At 43.9% G+C, this 20,549-nt stretch overlaps 1 protein-coding gene across 1 annotated transcript in view; it reads left to right on the plus strand.

Annotated features, from left to right (window-relative positions):
* The window catches only part of LOC126088468 (pickpocket protein 28-like), a 176,312-nt gene that overhangs the window by 150,036 nt on the left and 5,727 nt on the right, over positions 1-20,549 (plus strand). Inside the window, exon 10 of the mRNA XM_049906609.1 lies at positions 13,158-13,249. Within this exon, the coding sequence (XP_049762566.1) occupies positions 13,158-13,249 (92 nt within the window). The remainder of the gene's footprint in view (positions 1-13,157; positions 13,250-20,549) is intronic.

A 20,549-nucleotide genomic window follows, 5' to 3' on the forward strand; every position in this document is an offset into this window, starting at 1 on the left:
TGTTCTGGGACAGCGAGGGCGTAATCCTTACCCATTGCGTTCCAAAGGGCACTACGGTAACAGGTGCATCCTACGAAAATGTTTTGAAAAACAAATTCCTTCCTGCACTGCAACAAAAACGTCCGGGAAGGGCTGCGCGTGTGCTGTTTCACCGAGACAACGCACCCGCACATCGAGCTAACGTTACGCAACAGTTTCTTCGTGATTACAACTTTGAAGTGATTCCTTATGCTCCCTACTCACCTGACCTGGCTCCTAGTGACTTTTGGTTATTTCCAACAATGAAAGACACTCTCCGTGGCCGCACATTCACCAGTCGTGATGCTATTGCCCCAGCGATTTTCCAGTGGTCAAAACAGACTCCTAAAGAAGCCTTCGCCGCTGCCATGGAATCATGGCGTCAGCGTTGTGAAAAATGTGTACGTCTGCAAGGCGATTATGTCGAGAAGTAACGCCAGTTTCATAGATTTCGGGTGAGTAGTTATTAAAAAAAAATCGGAGGCCTTAGAACTTGAATGCACCTCGTATGTCTAGGTAGAGACGCATGCGCGATGTCAGTGTCATATGGCGAGATTTGGCTATGATACGGAGGGGCAACGCGGCTGCTGTAAAAGGGGAATTTTCAGATGCGGTAGGTCGTTAACAGAAGTCGCTGCAAGCATTCGAATAGTAGCCGAAATGTGTGTTGGGAAAAGGCTAATAAGAATACCGTACCTAATACGCAAGGAAGGAACGTCGTCCAAAATGGAAACATTCACGAAAGTTAAAGCTTCACTTCAGTCTCGTGGTATGATTTTGCTATTATAATTCAGTAATAGCTTTTGACAAAAGATACGACGAACCGTAGGCGTCGGGAGTTGCTCCAGGGCGGCGAAGGACTCAGCCTTTCGTAAGTCAGGAGAAGGTGCCACTTCCTCGCTGGGACGTGAGTTGTAGATGTGGTGGTGTCTGGAACTGCTTGACGAATCGTTAATGAAACATCCCTGTTTACAACAGTCCATTGTGCATTTTACTACGGAGACAAGGTTACAGATGACCAGAGATTGGTGCCACTCGATTATTATGGCAGCGGCCGGTGCGGCAGGCAATGGAATCAGCAATTGGCAGCGTGGGAGGCAGCACGGCATTCACTACCAGCGACAGGCAGTAGCATCAGCGAAACTGCCACGAAGTGTGTCAGATGCTAGCCGCACCAGCCCGTCTAAGCCGTATTCGTCAAACATTACTCTGGATAGATGGTGTTCAAATAGTAACACGCAGCACAAAGTAGAATGTGTATGCCCTCACTGTCGGTGATCAGCGGCGATAGAAACATTCTGGAACTGGTTTACCGCTACAGAGAGACAGGACTGCCCCAGCCTAGGTTCGAAGAAGCGTCCCACTAGAAAGGTGGCCGACAGCAGGTGGTACTCACCGAGAGGGAGATCCAGCACTGCAAAGGCACCAAGTCGTCTGCAAACGGTTCCCACTTCAAGTGGTTGCCTGCTGTTGCTGGACACCAAGTCCTTGATAGATGACTAGATACTTCTTCTACCTCTGTACTGGTCTCCACTTGCAATCAGCAGCCGATGGAGACAGCGTGACTGGCACCACGTCACGTTCCGATACAGTTGTGGACAGAGAACCTCGACGAACATCTGAGAGCGTCTGAGAATGAGTGTCTGATTTCGGGGGTTAGTTATGAGAGTCTGCCGGCCAGTACGTCTCCAAGAGCAGCACCTCCATCCTGGAAGAGATACAGCCACTCCGTTTTGAAATGTTCCTTTACAAATGAAAATCCAGGAGAACTGCCCCTATTTAATCCTCGTACCACTGAAAAGATGAATCAAAGAAGTATTAATGTCAGTGGTGTTGAGAAACAGGTGAAATCGTCAAAACTGAACAAAGCTACAGGTCCTGTTGAAATCCCTGTCAGATTCTGCATTGAATTGACAGATAAGTTAGCCCCTCTTCTAACTATCATCTAGCGTAGATCCCTCGAACAAAAAACCGTGCCAAGTTCCTGGTAAAAAGCACAGGTCACACCCGTCTACAAAAAGGGTTGTAGAGTGATCCACAAAACTACCGAACAAAATCTTTGACATCTTCTTGTTGTAGAATCTTGGAACATATTCTGATCTCAAACAAAATGACCTCATCAATACCAATCAGCATGGATTCCGAAAACATCGATTACGTGAAACTCAACTCCCACTTTTCCTACGTGACATACTGAAAGCCTTGGATCAAGCACAGCCAGATAGATGCAGTATTTCTTGATTTCCGAAAAATATTTGACTCAGTACCACACCAATTGGTCTTAGCGTGCAACCTTGTCTAACTCGCCTTGTGTACTGGCCTGCCTCCCTATAGCGTGTGCACAGCCTATGTATTACACGTGCAGAGGCATATGGGGTGTCATGTGAAATTTGTGACTGGGTTGAGGACTTTTTGGTAGGTAGGACACAGTAAGTTATCTTGGATCGACAGTCATTGTCAGATGTAGAAGTAACTTCAGCTGTGCTCCAGGGAGTGTGTCGGAACCCTTGCTGTTCATGGTGTATATTAATGATCTTGCAGACAATATTAATAGTAGGCTCAGACGTTTTGCGTATGATGCAGTTACCTATGATGAAGTACTGTCGGAAGAAGCTACATAAATATTCAGTCTGATCTTGGTAAGATTTCAGAGTTGTGCAAAGATTGTCAACTTACTTTATGTGTTCAGATATGTAAAATTGTGCACTTCACAAAACAAAAGCCTTAGTATTCTACGACCATAATATCAGTGAGTCACTCTTGAAATCAACCAACCCGTACAAATACCTGGGTGTTAACACTTTATAAGGATATTAAATGGAATGATCAAACAGCCTCAGTTGTGGGTAAAGCAGGTGGCAGACTTCGGTTTATTGGTAGAAAACTGGTGAAGTGCAATCCGCCTACAAAGGAAATTGCTTACAAATGATTCGTGCGACAGGTTCTATAATATCGTTCAAGCGTATAGGACCCACACCAAATAGGACTAACGTATACAGAGAAGGGCAGCCCGAATGGTCACATTTCTTTTCGATCCTTGGGAAAGTGTCACAGACATACTGAAGGAACTGGAATAGCATAATCTTGAAAATAGATGTAAACTATTAAGAGGAAGTCTATTAACAAAATTTCAAGAATCGGCTTTAAATGAAAAATCTTGGAACATATTACAATCCCCTACGTATCACTCACATAAAGATCATGAGGATAAGGCTATAATAATTACTGCGCCCAAAGAAGCATTCAAACAGTAGTTCTCCCACGCTCCGTACACGAATGTAACAAACACAAATAACTAGTACAGTGAGGCGTACCCTCTGGCATGCACCTTACGGTGGTTTGCAGAGTACAAATATAGATAGAAAGACAGATGGCGATGATTTCACTCCTTCTGCTTTTCTTATTTAGTCATCTCCTGAAGGAGCCTAGCTGGAACAGTAGTACTGCCCAACGTCACGCTGTCTAACTGTCAGTTTCCTGACTTAGGGCTCTTGCATCCTGAATATACGTTCTTATGAAACAACGTCAGGGCTTGAAGCTACCGCTTGCTTCTCCCTGTATGACGTCGCTTTGCTGAGCACTGCAGGCACAGGTCATAAAGTACCTGTAGTCTCCGATGTATAAAAGATTTCCGTGACACGTGTACCCATGTTCCGTAATTATTCGAAACAAGATATCGATTCCGAAGATCAATCCTTATGAGCAGTGTTATGCCAGAGCCAAGGTAGCCCCTCAGGGCCGGCAACCCATATTACACCACTGAGGACAGTTTGTCTATGGCCAAGGCGTACCAAAAGCACCATGGTAAATAACGGCTATTTACATACAAGATAGTGGAAACAGACTTTCCGAGCACTACTTCCTGCAGGGGGGATCGAGCCACAGCATGTAGGAAATATCACTACGCCAAAACCTGATTGGCTGGAGACAGCTATTTAGGGGCTAGAACCAGCCCCGAAGTTTAGTTCACTCCGGATGCCGACCTCGTGTACTTCGACCGCTGAAGATTACGTCTTCGTCTCAGAATTGGACTCTTACTAGTGTGTGTGTGTGTGTGTGTGTGTGTGTGTGTGTGTGTGTGTAAGCGCGTGCGTTACCACGAACCTTTGTGGAAAATTAGAAGTGAACTTTTGTTTGCCTCAATTAGGAGACTTACTGGCATCGTTATTGTTACCTTTTCGTTTGTTGTTCAGTCATCAACCTTGTGAACTTACCTCAATAAAAGTTGCGTTTGTGAGAAATTGCGAATTGTCAATCACAACAGGCAGAATATACATTGCTCAAAACAATTAGGCGAACACGTGTAGCAAAGCCCGGTATGTAAAACCCGTTTTAATACAGGCGGTAGCTATGGTCTTATTACATGGTTTCAGATCTTCCCGTTCAATGTAAACAGCAATTACAGTCATTCACCATCTATTGGCAGTGTTATGTTTTACAGTATCAGACGACCTTTCCAAGGAAGTGAGTACCGGTGTCCCAATGTTTGCTAGTGAAGAACACAGATGGCAGTTGTCATTTGTGGAAGTTGTATTCAACCAACCACATGCAATGCTATATCTTAATGAAGTGCAAGTTGCAATTGAGGTCTCTCTGATTCAAAAAGTAATCCTTTGCCTCTCCATGTGTAACACATAGGCTGCGCACACGCTATAGGGAGGCAGGACAGTACACAAGACGAGTTAAACAACGTTGTACGGTAAGACCGATTTCTGGCCATCTCGGCGTTGCGGCGTCGTACAGATACTGCCAGAGCACTGCTAGACGATCACAAAAGCGCCACTGGAGCCAATGTGTCCTATCGCACTAATGAGTATGTTACGAAAAGGGCCTTACGATCCAGAGATCGTATTCGAGTACCACATTTGACAAGACAACATCTAGCAGCTCGTCTTCAGTTCTGCCGTTCCCATGTCATCTGGCAACTTCGTCACTGGCGAAACGTACGAGGGCAGTTCAATAAGTAATGCAACACATTTTTTTTCTCGGCCAATTTTGGTTGAAAAAACCGGAAATTTCTTGTGGAATATTTTCAAACATTCCCGCTTCGTCTCGTATACTTTCATTGACTTCCGACAGGTGGCAGCGCTGTACGGAGCTGTTAAAATGGCGTCTGTAACGGATGTGCGTTGCAAACAACGGGCAGTGATCGAGTATCTTTTGGCGGAAAACCAGGGCATCTCAGATATGCATAGGCGCTTGCAGAATGTCTACGGTGATCTGGCAGTGGAGAAAAGCACGGTGAGTCGTTGGGCAAAGCGTGTGTCATCATCGCCGCAAGGTCAAGCAAGACTGTCTGATCTCCCGCGTGCGGGCCGGCCGTGCACAGCTGTGACTCCTGCAATGGCGGAGCGTGCGAACACACTCGTTCGAGATGATCGACGCATCACCATCAAACAACTCAGTGCTCAACTTGACATCTCTGTTGGTAGTGCTGTCACAATTGTTCACCAGTTGGGATATTCAAAGGTTTGTTCCCGCTGGGTCCCTCGTTGTCTAACCGAACACCATAAAGAGCAAAGGAGAACCATCTGTGCGGAATTGCTTCCTCGTCATGTGGCTGAGGGTGACAATTTCTTGTCAAAGATTGTTACAGGCGATGAAACATGGGTTCATCACTTCGAACCTGAAACAAAAATGCAATCAATGGAGTGGCGCCACACCCACTCCCCTACCAAGAAAAAGTTTAAAGCCATACCCTCAGCCGGTAAAGTCATGGTTACAGTCTTCTGGGACGCTGAAGGGGTTATTCTGTTCGATGTCCTTCCCCATGGTCAAACGATCAACTCCGAAGTGTATTGTGCTACTCTTCAGAAATTGAAGAAACGACTTCAGCGTGTTCGTAGGCACAAAAATCTGAACGAACTTCTCCTTCTTCATGACAACGCAAGACCTCACACAAGTCTTCGCACCCGAGAGGAGCTCACAAAACTTCAGTGGACTGTTCTTCCTCATGCACCCTAAAGCCCCGATCTCGCACCGTCGGATTTCCATATGTTTGGCCCAATGAAGGACGCAATCCATGGGAGGCACTACGCGGATGATGAAGAAGTTATTGATGCAGTACGACGTTGGCTCCGACATCGACTAGTGGAATGGTACCGTGCAGGCATACAGGCCCTCATTTCAAGTGGCGTAAGGCCGTAACATTGAATGGAGATTACGTTGAAAAATAGTGTTGTGTAGCTAAAAGATTGGGGAATAACCTGGTGTATTTCAATGCTGAGTAAAACAACCCCTGTTTCAGAAAAAAAATGTGTTGCATTACTTATTGAACTGCCCTCGTATTAATCAGAGAAGTGCAGATCTGCTGTGACGCAAACTGATGGCTGTGTTCGCGTGCGGGGACCCGTGGTGAATAGTGCCTGCCTAATATTGTCCAGAAAATTGACAGATTTCCAAGGTTCTGTAATGTTGTGGGAAGGTTTCAATGTCGACAGCCATACGGATCTTTTCGATGTCTAGGACCACTTTACAGCCAGGCAGAACATTGGACAGATCCTGTTGGACCATATGGTGATTGCTGCATAGAGTAGTGACCCTGACTTCCTTCTCATGCCAAAGCCTATGTGGCGGGCGTCAGCAAGGATGTGTTGCGAAGTCTGGACGTTGAGGTGATGCAATGGCGAGCCGTGAGTCGTGATCTAAACCCCAACGTGCATATGTGGGACATGCTTAATAGACGTACTCGTGCTCGTCCTGTTCCACCGCAACCTCTCCAAGACCCTACTGAAGAATGGGAACGGTCACAACGGGGTGACCTCCATAGAGTTATACGGTGCATGCTGCGTAGGCGTCAGGCAGTGATAAACACTCACGGTAGTCATACATGTTACTGGAGCTTTCAAAGGCTAATAAAAAGTACCCATGTTGAAGGAATGAATGACCATTTCCACTTTGTTTTCGACACCTGTCGGGCAAAAAATGGTTCAAATGACTCTGAGCACTATGGGACTTAACTTCTGAGGTCATCAGTCCCCTAGAACTTACAACTACTTAAACCTAACAAACCTAAGGACATCACACACATCCATGCCCGAGGCAGGATTCGAACCTGCGACCGTAGCGGTCGCGTGGTTCAAGACTGTAGCGCCTAGTACCCCTCGGCCACTCCGGCCGGCCCTGTCGGGCACTTCAGTTCTTTCTATGTAAACAATCGAGAATGTAACGATGTTTCTTGTTTACATAATTTGTGAAAGACAAGAGGTATATTTGCTAACATAAGGGATCACCAATTTAGTATTGGAGGGCAGCGTGGAGGGTAAAAATCGTAGAGGGAGACCAAGAGATGAATACACTAAGCAGATTCAGAAGGATGTAGGCTGCAGGAGGTACTGGCAGATGAAGAAGCTTGCACAGGATAGAGTAGGATGGAGAGCTGCATCAAACCAGTCTCAGGGCTGAAGACCACAACAACAACAACAGCCTACTCTCAATTATTGTTGAATGGAGTATAGCAGACGCCCAAAATTATGTTCCCCTAATGCTTTTGAGCAGTAGAGACAGTTACAACCTGATTGATATCACACGAGTGTTTACTATGCACAATGATGATCGAAAAGTAAAAAACATGGTAATAAGGTAAAGTGTCACTGTTGTTGTTGTTGTGGTCTTCAGTCCTGAGACAGCCGGCCGGTGTGGCCGTGCGGTTAAAGGCGCTTCAGTCTGGAACCGCGTGACCGCTACGGTCGCAGGTTCGAATCCTGCCTCGGGCATGGATGTGTGTGATGTCCTTAGGTTAGTTAGGTTTAATTAGTTCTAAGTTCTAGGGACTGATGACCTCAGAAGTTAAGTCGCATAGTGCTCAGAGCCATTTGAACCATTTTAGAGTCCTGAGACTGGTTTGATGCAGCTCTCCATGCTACTCTATCCTGTGCAATTTTCTTCATCTCCCAGTACCTACTGCAGCCTACATCCTTGTGAATCTGTTTAGCGTATTCATCTCTTGGTCTCCCTTTACGATTTTTACCCTCATCGCTGCCCTCCAATAGTAAATTGGTGCTCCTTCGATGTCTCAGCACATGTCCTACCAACCGATACCTTCTTCTAGTCAAGTTGTACCACAAGCTCTTCTTCTCCCCAATTCTATTCAATACCTCCTCATTTGTTATGTGATCTACCCATCTAATCTTCAGCATTCTTCTGTAGCACCACATTTCGAAAGCTTCTATTCTCTTCTTGTCCAAACTATTTATCGTCCACGTCTCCCTTCCATACATGGCTACACCCCATGCAAATACTTTCAGAAATGACTTCCTGACATTTAAATCTATACTCGATGTTAACAAATTTTTCTTCTTCAGAAACGCTTTCCTTGCCATTGCCAGTCTACCTTTTATATACTCTCTACTTCGACCATCATCAGTTATTTTGCTCCCCAAATAGCAAAACTCCTTTACTACTTTAAGTGTCTCATTTCCTAATCTAATTCCCTTAGCATCACCTGACGTAATTCGACTACACACCAATATCCTCGTTTTGCTTTTGTTGGTGTTTATCTTATATCCTCCTTTCAAGACACAGTTCATTCCGTTCAACTGCTCTTCCAAGTCCTTTGCTGTCTCTGACAGTGTTACAATGTCATCGGCAAACCTCAAAGTTTTTATTTCTTCTCCATGGATTTTAATACCTACTCCGAATTTTTCTTGTGTTTCCTTTATTGCTTGCTCAATGTACAGATTGAATAACATCGGGGATAGGCTACAACCCTGTGTCACTCCCTTCCCAACCACTGCATCCCTTTCATACCCCTCGACTCTTATAACTGCCATCTGGTTTCTGTACAAATTGTAAATAGCCTTTCGCTCCCTGTATTTTACCCCTGCCACTTTCAGAATTTGAAACAGAGTATTCCAGTCAACATTGTCTACAAGTCTACAAATGCTAGAAACGTAGGTTTCCCTTTCCTTAATGTTTCTTCTAAGATAAGTCGTAGGGGCGGTATTGCCTCACGTGTTCCAACATATCTACGAAATCCAAACTGATCTTCCCCGAGGTCGGCTTCTGTCAGTATTTCCATTCGTCTGTAAAGAATTCGCGTTAGTATTTTGCATCTGTGACTTATTAAACTGATAGTTCGGTAATTTTCACATCTGTCAACACCTGCTTTCTTTGGAATTGAAATTATTATATTCTTCTTGAAGTCTGAGGGTATTTCGCCTGTCTCATATATCTTGCTTACCAGATGGTAGAGTTTTGTCAGGACTGGCTCTCCCAAGGCTGTCAGTAGTTCTAATGGAATGTTTTCTACTCTGGGGGCCTTCTTTCGACTCAGGCCTTGCAGTGCTCTGTCAAACTCTTCACGCAGTATGATATCTCCCATTTTTATCTTCATCTACGTCCTCTTCCATTTCCATAATATTGCCCTCAAGTACATCGCCATTGTATAGACCCTCTATATACTCCTTCGACCTTTCTGCTTTCCCTTATTTGCTTAGAACGGGGTTTCCATCAAAGCTCTTGATATTCATGCAAGTGGTTCTGCTTTCTCAAAAGGTCTCTTTAATTTTCCTGTAGGCAGTATGTATCTTACCCCTAGTGAGATAAGCCTCTACATCCTTACATTTGTCCTCTAGCCATCCCTGCTTAGACATTTTGCACTTTCTGTTGATATCATTTTTGAGACGTTTGTATTCCTTTTTGCCTGCTTCAGTTACTGCATTTTTTATATTTTCTCCTTTTATCAATTAAATTCAATATTTCTTCTGTAACTCAAGGGTTTCTACTAGCCCTCGCCTTTTTACCCACTTGATCCTCTGCTACCTTCACAGTTCCATCTCTCAAAGCTACCCAGTCTTCTTCTATTGTATTTCTTTCCCCCATTCCTGTCAATTGTTCCCTTATGCTCTCCCTGAAACTCTGTACAACCTCTGGTTCTTTCAGTTTATCCAGGTCCCATCGCCTTAAATTCCCACCTTTTTGCAGTGTCTTCAGTTTTAATCTACAGTTCATAACCAATAGATTGTGGTCAGAGTCCACATCTGCCCCTGGAAATGTCTCACAATTTAAAACCTAGTTCCTAAATCTCTGTCTTACCATTATATAATCTATCTGATACCTATTAGTATCTCCAGGGTTCTTCCATGTATACAACCTTCTTTCTTGAACAAAGTGTTAGCTATGATTGAGTTATGCTTTGCGCAAAATTCTACCAGGCGGCTTCCTCTTTCATTTCTTAGACCCAATCCATATTCACCTACTATGTTTCCTTCTCTCACTTTTCCTACTCTCGAATTCCAGTCACCCATGACTTTTAAATTTTCGTCTCCCTTCACTTCCTGAATAATTTCTTTTATCTCCTCATACATTTCATCAATTTCTTCATCATCTGCAGAGCTAGTTGGCATATAAGCTTGTACTACTGTAGTAGACGTGGGCTTTGTGTCTATCTTGGCCACAAAAATGCATTCACTATGCTGTTTGTAGTAGCTTACCCGCACTCCTATTTTCCTATTCATTATTAAACCTACTCCTGCATTACCCTTATTTGATTCTGTATTTATAACCAAAAGTCTTGTTCCTCCTGCCACCGGACTTCACTAATTCCCACTATACCTAACTTTAACCTATCCATTTCCCTTTTTAAATTTTCTAACCTACCTGCCCGATTAAAGGATCTGACATTCGACGCTCCGATCCGTAGAACGCCAGTTTTCTTTCTCCTGATAACGACGTCCCCTTGAGTAGTCCCCGCCCGGAGATCCGAATGGGGGACTATTTTACCTCCGTAATATTTTACCTAAGAGGACGCCATCATCATTTAACCATACAGTAAAGCTGCATGCCCTCGGGAAAAATTACGGCTGTAGTTTCCCCTTGCTTTCAGCCGTTCGCAGTACCAGCACAGCAAGGCCGTTTTGGTTATTATTACAAGGCCAGATCAGTCAATCATTCAGACTGTTGCCCCTGCAACTACTGAAAAGGCTGCTGCCCCTCTTCAGGAACCAAATGTTTGCCTGGCCTCTCAACAGATACCCCTCTGTTGAAGTTGCACCTACGGCACGGCTATCTGTATCGTTGAGGCAACGCAAGCTTCCCCGCCAACGGCAAGGTCCATGGTTCATGGGGGCGAGTGTCACTGTAGTTAGCCATAATTTTGTGTACTAAAATTGTGTGAAAGAATTTAGATTGCAGAATAAAAACGGTCGCCAGCTCCAAAACGAACAGAAGTTAAATTTGGTAAAAGTCTTCAATGACTTTGAAATCACGCAAATACTGGGCAAGAATGTTAATGCGACAATTGAACAAAATGCACTGGCGCGAGCTTAAATGTAGACAACATCGGTAACATGAACACTAAAAAGGATAATTTGGAGAGCATGATGTTAATTATAATTATGAAAACAAATGATATGCAACGACTAGCAACACTTCATAGAAATTGTATTGCGTACGTAACTCACAGTAACTATTTGGATGTTTGTACAATCGTTAGCAAATTTAATTACTGTTTTTCTCTCATTACTTTTCATCTGAAGCCATGAGATCTTTCCTTCATGGCAACAACTGTTTTTTAGTACTAATGTTACGTAAACATATGCGCACAATATTATTTATAGAACTCAACATAAAATCATAAAATTACTTTACTGGTTTGCCAAATGACTACCGCATCACTAAACAAAATTCTTTACTCCAGAGTGTCGTTATTCCACTGCACGTATTCGACCGGGGATACATTATTTTTGACATGTTTCAGACGCAAAAGAAACAGTCACGGACGGCGCATAAAATACCCCTCAATAACATTTCGAGGCTTCCATCGCTAACGCAGCTTCGTGCCCCGGTTCTCGATTTGGGGATAGCCAGTTCGGATTCTTGTGGTAGACGTAATTTTCTCCGCTATTAATTAACTATTAACATTCGGAGAGATGGTGGCAAAAAGCTCCTAACCAGCAGATTTTGTACTAGTGTCCCTCTACGCAATGATCCACGGAATGAGGACAAGTCGATAGTCGTACACCTTCTGATTGTGGTGTTAAGCTTGGCGGTTGCATTGTGCTGTTCGATTAAGTGTGATAATCTAGAGCGGTTTTCATCGGTTGCGGCTCAGCCATCGAATCGACCGATGGCAAAAATACCGCGGGCCTTCGTCGAAACATGTTACACAAAATTTTTAAATGCTTATACTGCTCGTCATCCGAATATATATATTATTTCAACTATCGCGATGTTGGCTTTAGAGCAATTATGAAGCGTAACTGGGAAACTCCACAGTTCGCTTCGCTGCTTCGGACTTCGCCTTTGTTTCCAAACTAATATATGTAGGAATGACATTGACCAGCACTTCTTGTTAAATCTAGTATACTCAGTCGTATTTACCAGCTTGATCTTCATACGCTGATAAAGAACAAGATTACTTAATATGCTGTGGCAAGAGCCGGGAACGCAAAATTTTTGCATTAGCTTGACAGTGATGCTATCTAAAAAGTAGAACAATTGTGTCATGTTTCATAATGTGGACAGATGGATAAGCGTGACTGTACTGCTCAAAAGCTCCGATCTTTAGCTCATCAAAATGAAGGGAAAGTAGGTTTAGTTTGAAAGTCCCGTCGACAACAAAGTCTTTGGGGACGAAGCGTAAACTTGTATTGGGAAGGGATGGAGAAGAAATACGACTGCTTCCTTTCCAAAGGAACCATCCAGGTATTCGCTCATACTAATTTAGGAAAACCACGGAAAACGTAAATGTGGGCGGTCGGGTGGAGACTCGAATCCACATCCTTCCAAATGCGAATCCAGAGTCTTACTATTGCGTCACCTCAATCGGTTTTCCCCTTTCCCAATTGGAGAGAATGTTCCCCTGTTGCCTTTCTAACGGAAATGAATAGTTTTTTTTAAATGAAAACAGTCTCATTTGCAAAATTGTTTTTATTAATAAAAATTCCGCGTTTCGCCCTTGCGAGGCACCATCAGAATATGTAAAAATGTTATAGGATACTCGAATAAACTTATTTGACGAAAAACAGCTTGTCCAACAAAGCTAGTGAAAAAGGATAATAAATGTAACTCTAAGCCTGCACTCTAAAATAAACTACAGATACAAATAATGTATGATGGTCTATTATTATCATAATTTCTTTTAGATCTTGTAGATAGAACTTACTCCCTAACATCTAAGATATGTTATTCTTTTACAGCTTCACTTTCGGAAGGGTGGTGATATATTATCAAAACAGCCAGTTCATCCCCAGTTTTCGCACTGAGCTCTATGGGTTTACCAGTTTCTTAGGTAAGATCATACGTTTAATCTTCTTCAAACAATATTTCCTCACACTATTAGAAGTTTCTGTCGCATGCCACACTAAGATACGTAACAGAACCCATTACATTACTGTTTTTGACATCAGTGTGTCGATGTTAACCGCCGAAATACATTATTATGATCACCTTCTAGCAACAAAAATAAGTTTAAATGTACAGACCACCTAGACAAGCTGCAAAGACACAGGTGTCTGGAGGCATGACGTCTGTGTGCAGTAAGTGGAGGAAGGTACGTGGAAGGAAAGGGGTGGTGGTGGAGGAGAGACTATCTCAGTGGAAGCACCGATTGAAGGGTGAGGTTATTCAACTGGATCATGATCTGAGGTATTTGAAAAACTGATCGTGCTCCTACGTTGAGTTGCAGGCATTTGTAGACATCTGCCGAGCCGAGGTGCCTTGCTGGAAAACCACATTCCGTTTTAGGAATGGGCCCTATGACATGCTGCAACTGCAAGTAATACGACAGAAACCCGTCTCAAGAAAACCATGTTCATCCTTTACAAATCCGAAAGGGCTCTAATCTCAGATGGCGGTCGAACAACACATCTCGCATCATATTTCCCCAGAAAACGACCAATGCTGTTGGAAATACTCCCTGTGTAAATCAAAAAGAGCGTAAGCATTTGTGCCGCCTCGTAATCATCATGACTCCCCGGTGCGTGGTTCGTCGATATCGCAGCGCCCGTCTGATCTGTCGTTCACTATAAGCATTCTGATGAAAGATGACGTCAAGGTGGGCTATCACAGTTCTGGTGAAAGATGACGTCAAGGTGGGCTATCTCAGTTCTGGTGAAAGATGACGTCAAGGTGGGCTATCTCAGTTCTGGTGAAAGATGACGTCAAGGTGGGCTATCTCAGTTCTGGTGAAAGATGACTTCAAGATGGGCTATCTCAGTTCTGGTGAAAGATGACAATAAGGTGGCCTATCTCAGTTCTTTTTATTTATTTTTTTATTTATTTATTGTTCCGTGAGACCAAATTAAGGAGAAGTCTCCATGGTCATGGAACGAGTCAATACATGAAATTATAACACGATATTAGAAACAGATAAAATGAAATATTAAAAAAAAACATATTCAGGTGACAAGTCGTAAGTTTAAATGAAGACAATCAACAATGTAACACTGGAATTTGCTTAATTTTTTAGCTCTTCCAGGAGCTCCTCGACAGAATAGAAGGAGTGAGCCATGAGGAAACTCTTCAGTTTAGACTTAAAAGAGTTTGGGCTACTGCTAAGATTTTTGAGTTCTTGTGGTAGCTTATTGAAAATGGATGCAGCAGAATACTGCACTCCTTTCTGCACAACAGTCAAGGAAGTGCATTCTACATGCAGATTTGATTTCTGCCTAGTATTAACTGAGTGAAAGCTGCTAACTCTTGGGAATAGGCTAATATTGCTAACAACAAACGACATTAAAGAAAATATATACTGTGAGGGCAATGTCAGAATTCCCAGATTTTTGAATAGGGGTCGACAAGAGGTTCTCGAACTTACACCACATATAGCTCGAACAGCCCGTTTTTGACCCAAAAATACCCTTTTTGAATCAGAAGAATTACCCCAAAAAATAATACCATACGACATAATCGTATGAAAATATGCGAAGTAGACTACTTTTCGTGTTGAAGTGTCACTTATTTCAGATACTGTTCTAATGGTAAATAAAGCAGCATTTAGCTTCTGAACAAGATCCTGGACGTGGTCTTTCCACAACAGCTTACTATCTATCCGAACGCCTAGGAATTTGAACTGTTCCGTCTCGCTTATAATATGCCCATTCTGTCTGATCAAAATATCGGTTCTTGTTGAATTGTGAGTTAGAAACTGTAAAAACTGAGTCTTACTGTGATTTAGCATCAAATTATTTTCCACAAGCCACGAACTTATTTCATGAACTACATTATTTGTTACTGTTTCAATATTACACACAAGATCCTTCACTATCAAGCTGGTGTCATCAGCAAACAGAAATATTTTTGAATCACCTGTAATACTAGAAGGCATATCATTTATATAAATAAGAAACAGCAGTGGCCCCAGCACCGACCCTTGGGAACGCCCCACTTAACAGTGCCCCATTGGGACTGAACATCACTAGCACTCGCAATATTGCGGAGAATTGCCCTATGCTTTCTGTTCTTAAAGTAAGAGGCGAACCAATTGTAAGCTACTCCCCTTACTCCATAATTGTCCAACTTCTGCAGTAATATTTTGTGGTCAACACAGTCAAAAGCCTTCGTTAATTCAAAGAAAACACCTAGCGTTCGCAACCTTTTATTTAATCCGTCCAAAACCTCACAGAGAAAAGAGAATATAGCATTTTCAGTTGTTAAACCATTTCTAAAACCAAACTGAACATTTGACAGCAAATTATGTGAATTTAAATGCTCCAGTAACCTTGTATATACAACCTTCTCGATAACTTTAGCAAACACCGATGGCATAGAAATAGGTCTAAAATTGTCAACATTATCAATGTCTCCCTTTTTATAAAGTGGCTTCACTACCGAGTACTTTAATCGGTCAAGAAACCGACCACTCCTAAAGGAAAAGTTACAGATATGGCTGAGAACTGGGCTAACATACATAGAACAATACTTCAGTATTCTCCTAGATACCCCATCATATCCATGAGAGTTCTTGGTCTTTAGTGATTAAATTATTAACTCAATCTCTCTCTTGTCAGTATCATGGAGGAGCATTTCAGGTAACAGTCTCGGAACACTTTTTTCTAAGAGCGCTATATGACTCCCTGTTGGTGGGCTATCTCAGTTCTGGTGAAAGATGGCGGCAAGGTGGGCTATCTCAGTTCTGGTGAAAGATGACGTCAAGGTGGGCTATCTCAGTTCTGCTGAAAGATGACGTCAAGGTGGGCTATCTCAGTTCTGCTGAAAGATGACGTCAAGGTGGGCTATCTCAGCTCTGGTGAAATATGACGGCAAGGTGGGCTATCTCAGTTCTGGTGAAAGATGACGTCAAGGTGGGCTATCTCAGTTCTGCTGAAAGATGACGTCAAGGTGGGCTATCTCAGTTCTGGTGAAATATGACGTCAAGGTGGGCTATCTCAGTTCTGGTGAAAGATGACATCAAGGTGGGCTATCTCAGTTCTGGTGAAAGATGACGTCAAGGTGGGCTATCTCAGTTCTTGTGAAAGATGACGTCAAGGTGGGGTATCTCAGCTCTGGTGAAAGATGACGTCAAAGTGGGCTATCTCAGTTCTGATGAAAGATGACGTAAAGGTGGGCTATCTCAGTTCTGGTGAAAGATGACATCAAGGTGGGCTATCTCAGTTCTGGTGAAAGATGACTTCAAGGTGGGCTATCTCAGTTCTGGTGAAAGACGATGTCAAGGTGGGCTATCTCAGTTCTGGTGAAAGATGACATCAAGGTGGGCTATCTCAGTTCTGGTGAAAGATGATGTCAAGGTGGGCTATCTCAGTTCTGGTGAAAGATGACAATAAGGTGGGCTATCTCAGTTCTGGTGAAAGATGACGTCAAGGTGGGCTATCTCAGTTCTGGTGAAAGATGACGTCAAGGTGGGCTATCTCAGTTCTGATGAAAGATGACGTAAAGGTGGGCTATCTCAGTTCTGGTGAAAGATGATGTCAAGGTGGGCTATCTCCTTGATAAACTCTGAGGGTCTGAGATGACGTGGACTCTTTGAACCAATGTACGAAATATCCCTTCACGCTGTGCCGGGTGGTGACAACTGTTAGCGGTAGATAAAAATCAGTGTGAGTAAGATGCCTGTAAAAAATCATGTCCCAATGTCCCATTACCCTTCCTCCTGACACATCGAGGATGGGAAGGCAGCTATCCTTTTCCATCTCTATCGTAAGCGAATATTCGGGACGATACTTCTGTTTGGCCCCACGGAAGTCGGAATTTGTTCAAATGTGTGTGAATTCTTATGGGACTTAACTGCCAAGGTCATCAGTCCCTAATCTTACACACTACTTAACCTAAATTATCCTAAGGACAAACACACACACCCATGCCCGAGGGAGGACTCGAACCTCCGCCGGGACCAGCCGCACAGTCCATGACTGCAGCGCCTCAGACCGCTCGGCTAATCCCGCGCGGCAAAGTCAGAATTTAAACGGCTTTTTAGAACAGCTGAATTCAATCCATCCGAATATTCGCTTCAGGATGGGCCTGAAAAAGGATGCTGACTCCCCTTACTTGACGTGATGGTAAGGAAGAAGGTTGATGATACACTGGGACATTGTTGTTTATAGGAAGCCAAGTCAAACTGATATGCAGCTGCAGCCAGACTGTTGTCGCCACCCAGCTCAGGGTGAAGGGGTACTTAGTACCTTTGTTTACGGGGCCCACGTAATCTCAAAGCCCGAAAATTTGTCAGCTGTGCTGCACCACCAAGAAGTCACCTTTCATCAGGATAGTTGTAATGAAAGACAGACCAGATGCACATTGCACTTCGAGCTATTAACCATGCACTGGGTGATTATGGTAATAAAGATGTGGGACCAGAGTCTACGGCCGTTCTGCCTTACTCTGGAAATACTTCCAACATGAGTGGTTGTATTCTGCGGGAATACGAGGTGGTCCATTGATAGTGGCCGGGCCAAATATCTCACGAAATAAGCATCAAACGAAAAAACTACAAAGAATGAAACTCGTCTAGCTTGAAGGGGGAAACCAGATGGCGCTATGGTTGGCCCGCTAGATGACGCTGCCCTAGGTCAAACGGATATCAACTGCGTTTTTTAAAAAATAGGAACCCCCATTTTTAATACATATTCGTGTAGTACGTAAAGAAATATGAATGTTTTAGTTGGACCACTTTTTTCGCTTTGTGATAGATGGCTCTCTAGTAGCCACAAACGTATAAATACGTGGTATCCTCTAACATTCCGCCAGTGCGGACGGTATTTGCTTCTTGATACATTACCCGTGTTAAAATGGACCGTTTACCAATTGCGGAAAAGGTCGATATCGTGTTGATGTATGGCTATTGTGATCAAAATGCCCAACGGGTGTGTGCTATGTATGCTGCTCGGTATCCTGGACGACATCATCCAAGTGTCCGGACTGTTCGCCGGATTTTTACGTTATTTAAGGAAACAGGAAGTGTTCAGCGACATGTGAAACGTCATCCACGACCTGCAACAAATGATGATGTGCAAGTAGGTGTTTTAGCTGCTGTCGCGGCTAATCCGTAGACAGATTGCGCGAGGATCGGGAATCTCAAAAACGTCGGTGTTGAGAATGCTACATCAACATGGATTGCACAGTACCATATTTCTATGCACCAGGAATTGAATAGCGACAAATTTGAACGTCGTGTACAGTTCTGCCAGTGGGCACAAGGAAAATTACGGGTCGATGACAGATTTTTTGCACGCGTTCTGTTTAGCGACGAAGCGTCATTCACCAACAGCGGTAACGTAAACCGGCATAATATGCACTATTGGCCAACGGAAAATCAGCGACCTTGGCGGATTAATGTATGGTGCGGCATTATGGGAGGAAGGATAATTGGCCCCCATTTCATCGATGGCAATCTAAATGGTGCAATGTATGCTGATTTCCTACGTAATGTTCTAGCGATGTTACTACAAGATGTTTCACTGCATGACAGAATGGCGATGTACTTCCTACATGATGGATGTCCGGCCCATAGCTCTCGTGCGGTTGAAGCGGTATTGAATAGCATATTTCCTGACGGGTGGATTGATCGTGGCCCGCATGTTCACCGGTTCTGACGTCCCCGGATTTCTTTCTGTGGGGAAAGTTGAAGGATATTTGCTATCGTGATCCACCGACAACGCCTGACAACATGCGTCAGCGCATTGTCAGTGCATGTGCGAACATCGCGGAAGGTGAACTACTCGCTGTTGAGAGGAATGTCGTTACACGTATTGGCAAATGCATTGAGGTTGACGGACATCATTTTGAGCATGTATTGCATTAATCTGGTATTTACAGGTAATCACACTGTAATAGCATGCGTTCTCAGAAACGATAAGTTCACAAAGGTACATGTATCACATTGGAACAACCGAAATAAAATGTTCAGACGTACCTACATTCTGTATTTTAATTAAAACAACCTACCTGTTACCAGCTGTTCGTCTAAAATTGTGAGCTGTATGTTTGTGACTATTACAGCGCCATCTATCACAAAGCGAAAAAAGTGGTCCAACTAAAACATTCGTATTTCTTTACTTACTACACGAATATGTAATAAAAAGTGGGGATTTCTATTTTAAAAAAACGCAGTTGATATCCGTTTGACCTATGGCAGCGCCATCTAGCGGGCCAACCATAGCGCCATCTGGTTTGCGCCTGCAAGCTAAACAAGTTTCGTTCTTTGTAGTTTTTTCATTTGACGCCTATTTCGTGAGATATTTGGCCCGGTCACGATAAATGGACCATCCTGTATAATTTGAAATGCGTTTTTGACCACCATCGAACATTAGGGCTGTTTTAGGATCCGTAAAAGATGAACTTGGTTTGCGTAAGACGGGTTATGGCATGGCATATATTGGTTAGACCATCAGGTCCATGGAGATCCTGTACATCTCCCGCAAACTCGATCCTCCTCACCCGCTCTTCTCCCCACTCCTCTCCCACCCCCGCCCGCTGCCGCGCTTGTATTCCCACGTCCCACCCGGTCTCCATCTCTCCACCCTCCTTACCCTCTCCCAAGGTGGCTTCCGCCAGCTCCCCCTCCCTGATGATGCCCTCCTCCCCTCCATCTACCCCTCCTACCAACTTTGATCCTCCCTCCCTCTTCCTGTATCTGTTCCTTTGGGCACCCTCCATCCCTCCCCCCTCCTCCTCCCCACTTCTCCCCCGGGCCTCCCCTCCCCTGTCCTTCTACTCCTCCTCCCCTCTCCTCAGCCATTGGCATCTCTGTTCTCCCCTCTCCACCCTCTCCACCCACCCTCACCCTGCTTCCCCTCTTGGCAGGTCCCCAGACTCGCACACGCTACGTGGACTTTCGCGCGCCGGAGATCATCGCCATCTGTGTCTCGTGTGTGTGACGTCGTTTCGTGTTTTTAGCGTCCGCCGTCACGCTTCTCCGTTCACTTGTGCCATCGGATTCATCAGTGTTCTGTGCGCCGTGTCAACGTGTTTTCAGTGTCTTTCTCATCGAGTGTGAACGGCTCCGTGTTTTTTGTGTGACTGTGACCACTATTTTTTGTCCGTCACTATGTTCATTTTCATTCTCCTTTTTTTGTACTGTGATTGTCAACTCTCTGGCTGAAGAGCGGCGTAGCATGCCGCTGCCAGCCTACCTG

The sequence above is a fragment of the Schistocerca cancellata genome, chromosome 6 (genome assembly GCF_023864275.1).
Source record: "Schistocerca cancellata isolate TAMUIC-IGC-003103 chromosome 6, iqSchCanc2.1, whole genome shotgun sequence".
In the NCBI taxonomy this organism is placed as follows: Eukaryota; Metazoa; Arthropoda; class Insecta; order Orthoptera; family Acrididae; genus Schistocerca; species Schistocerca cancellata.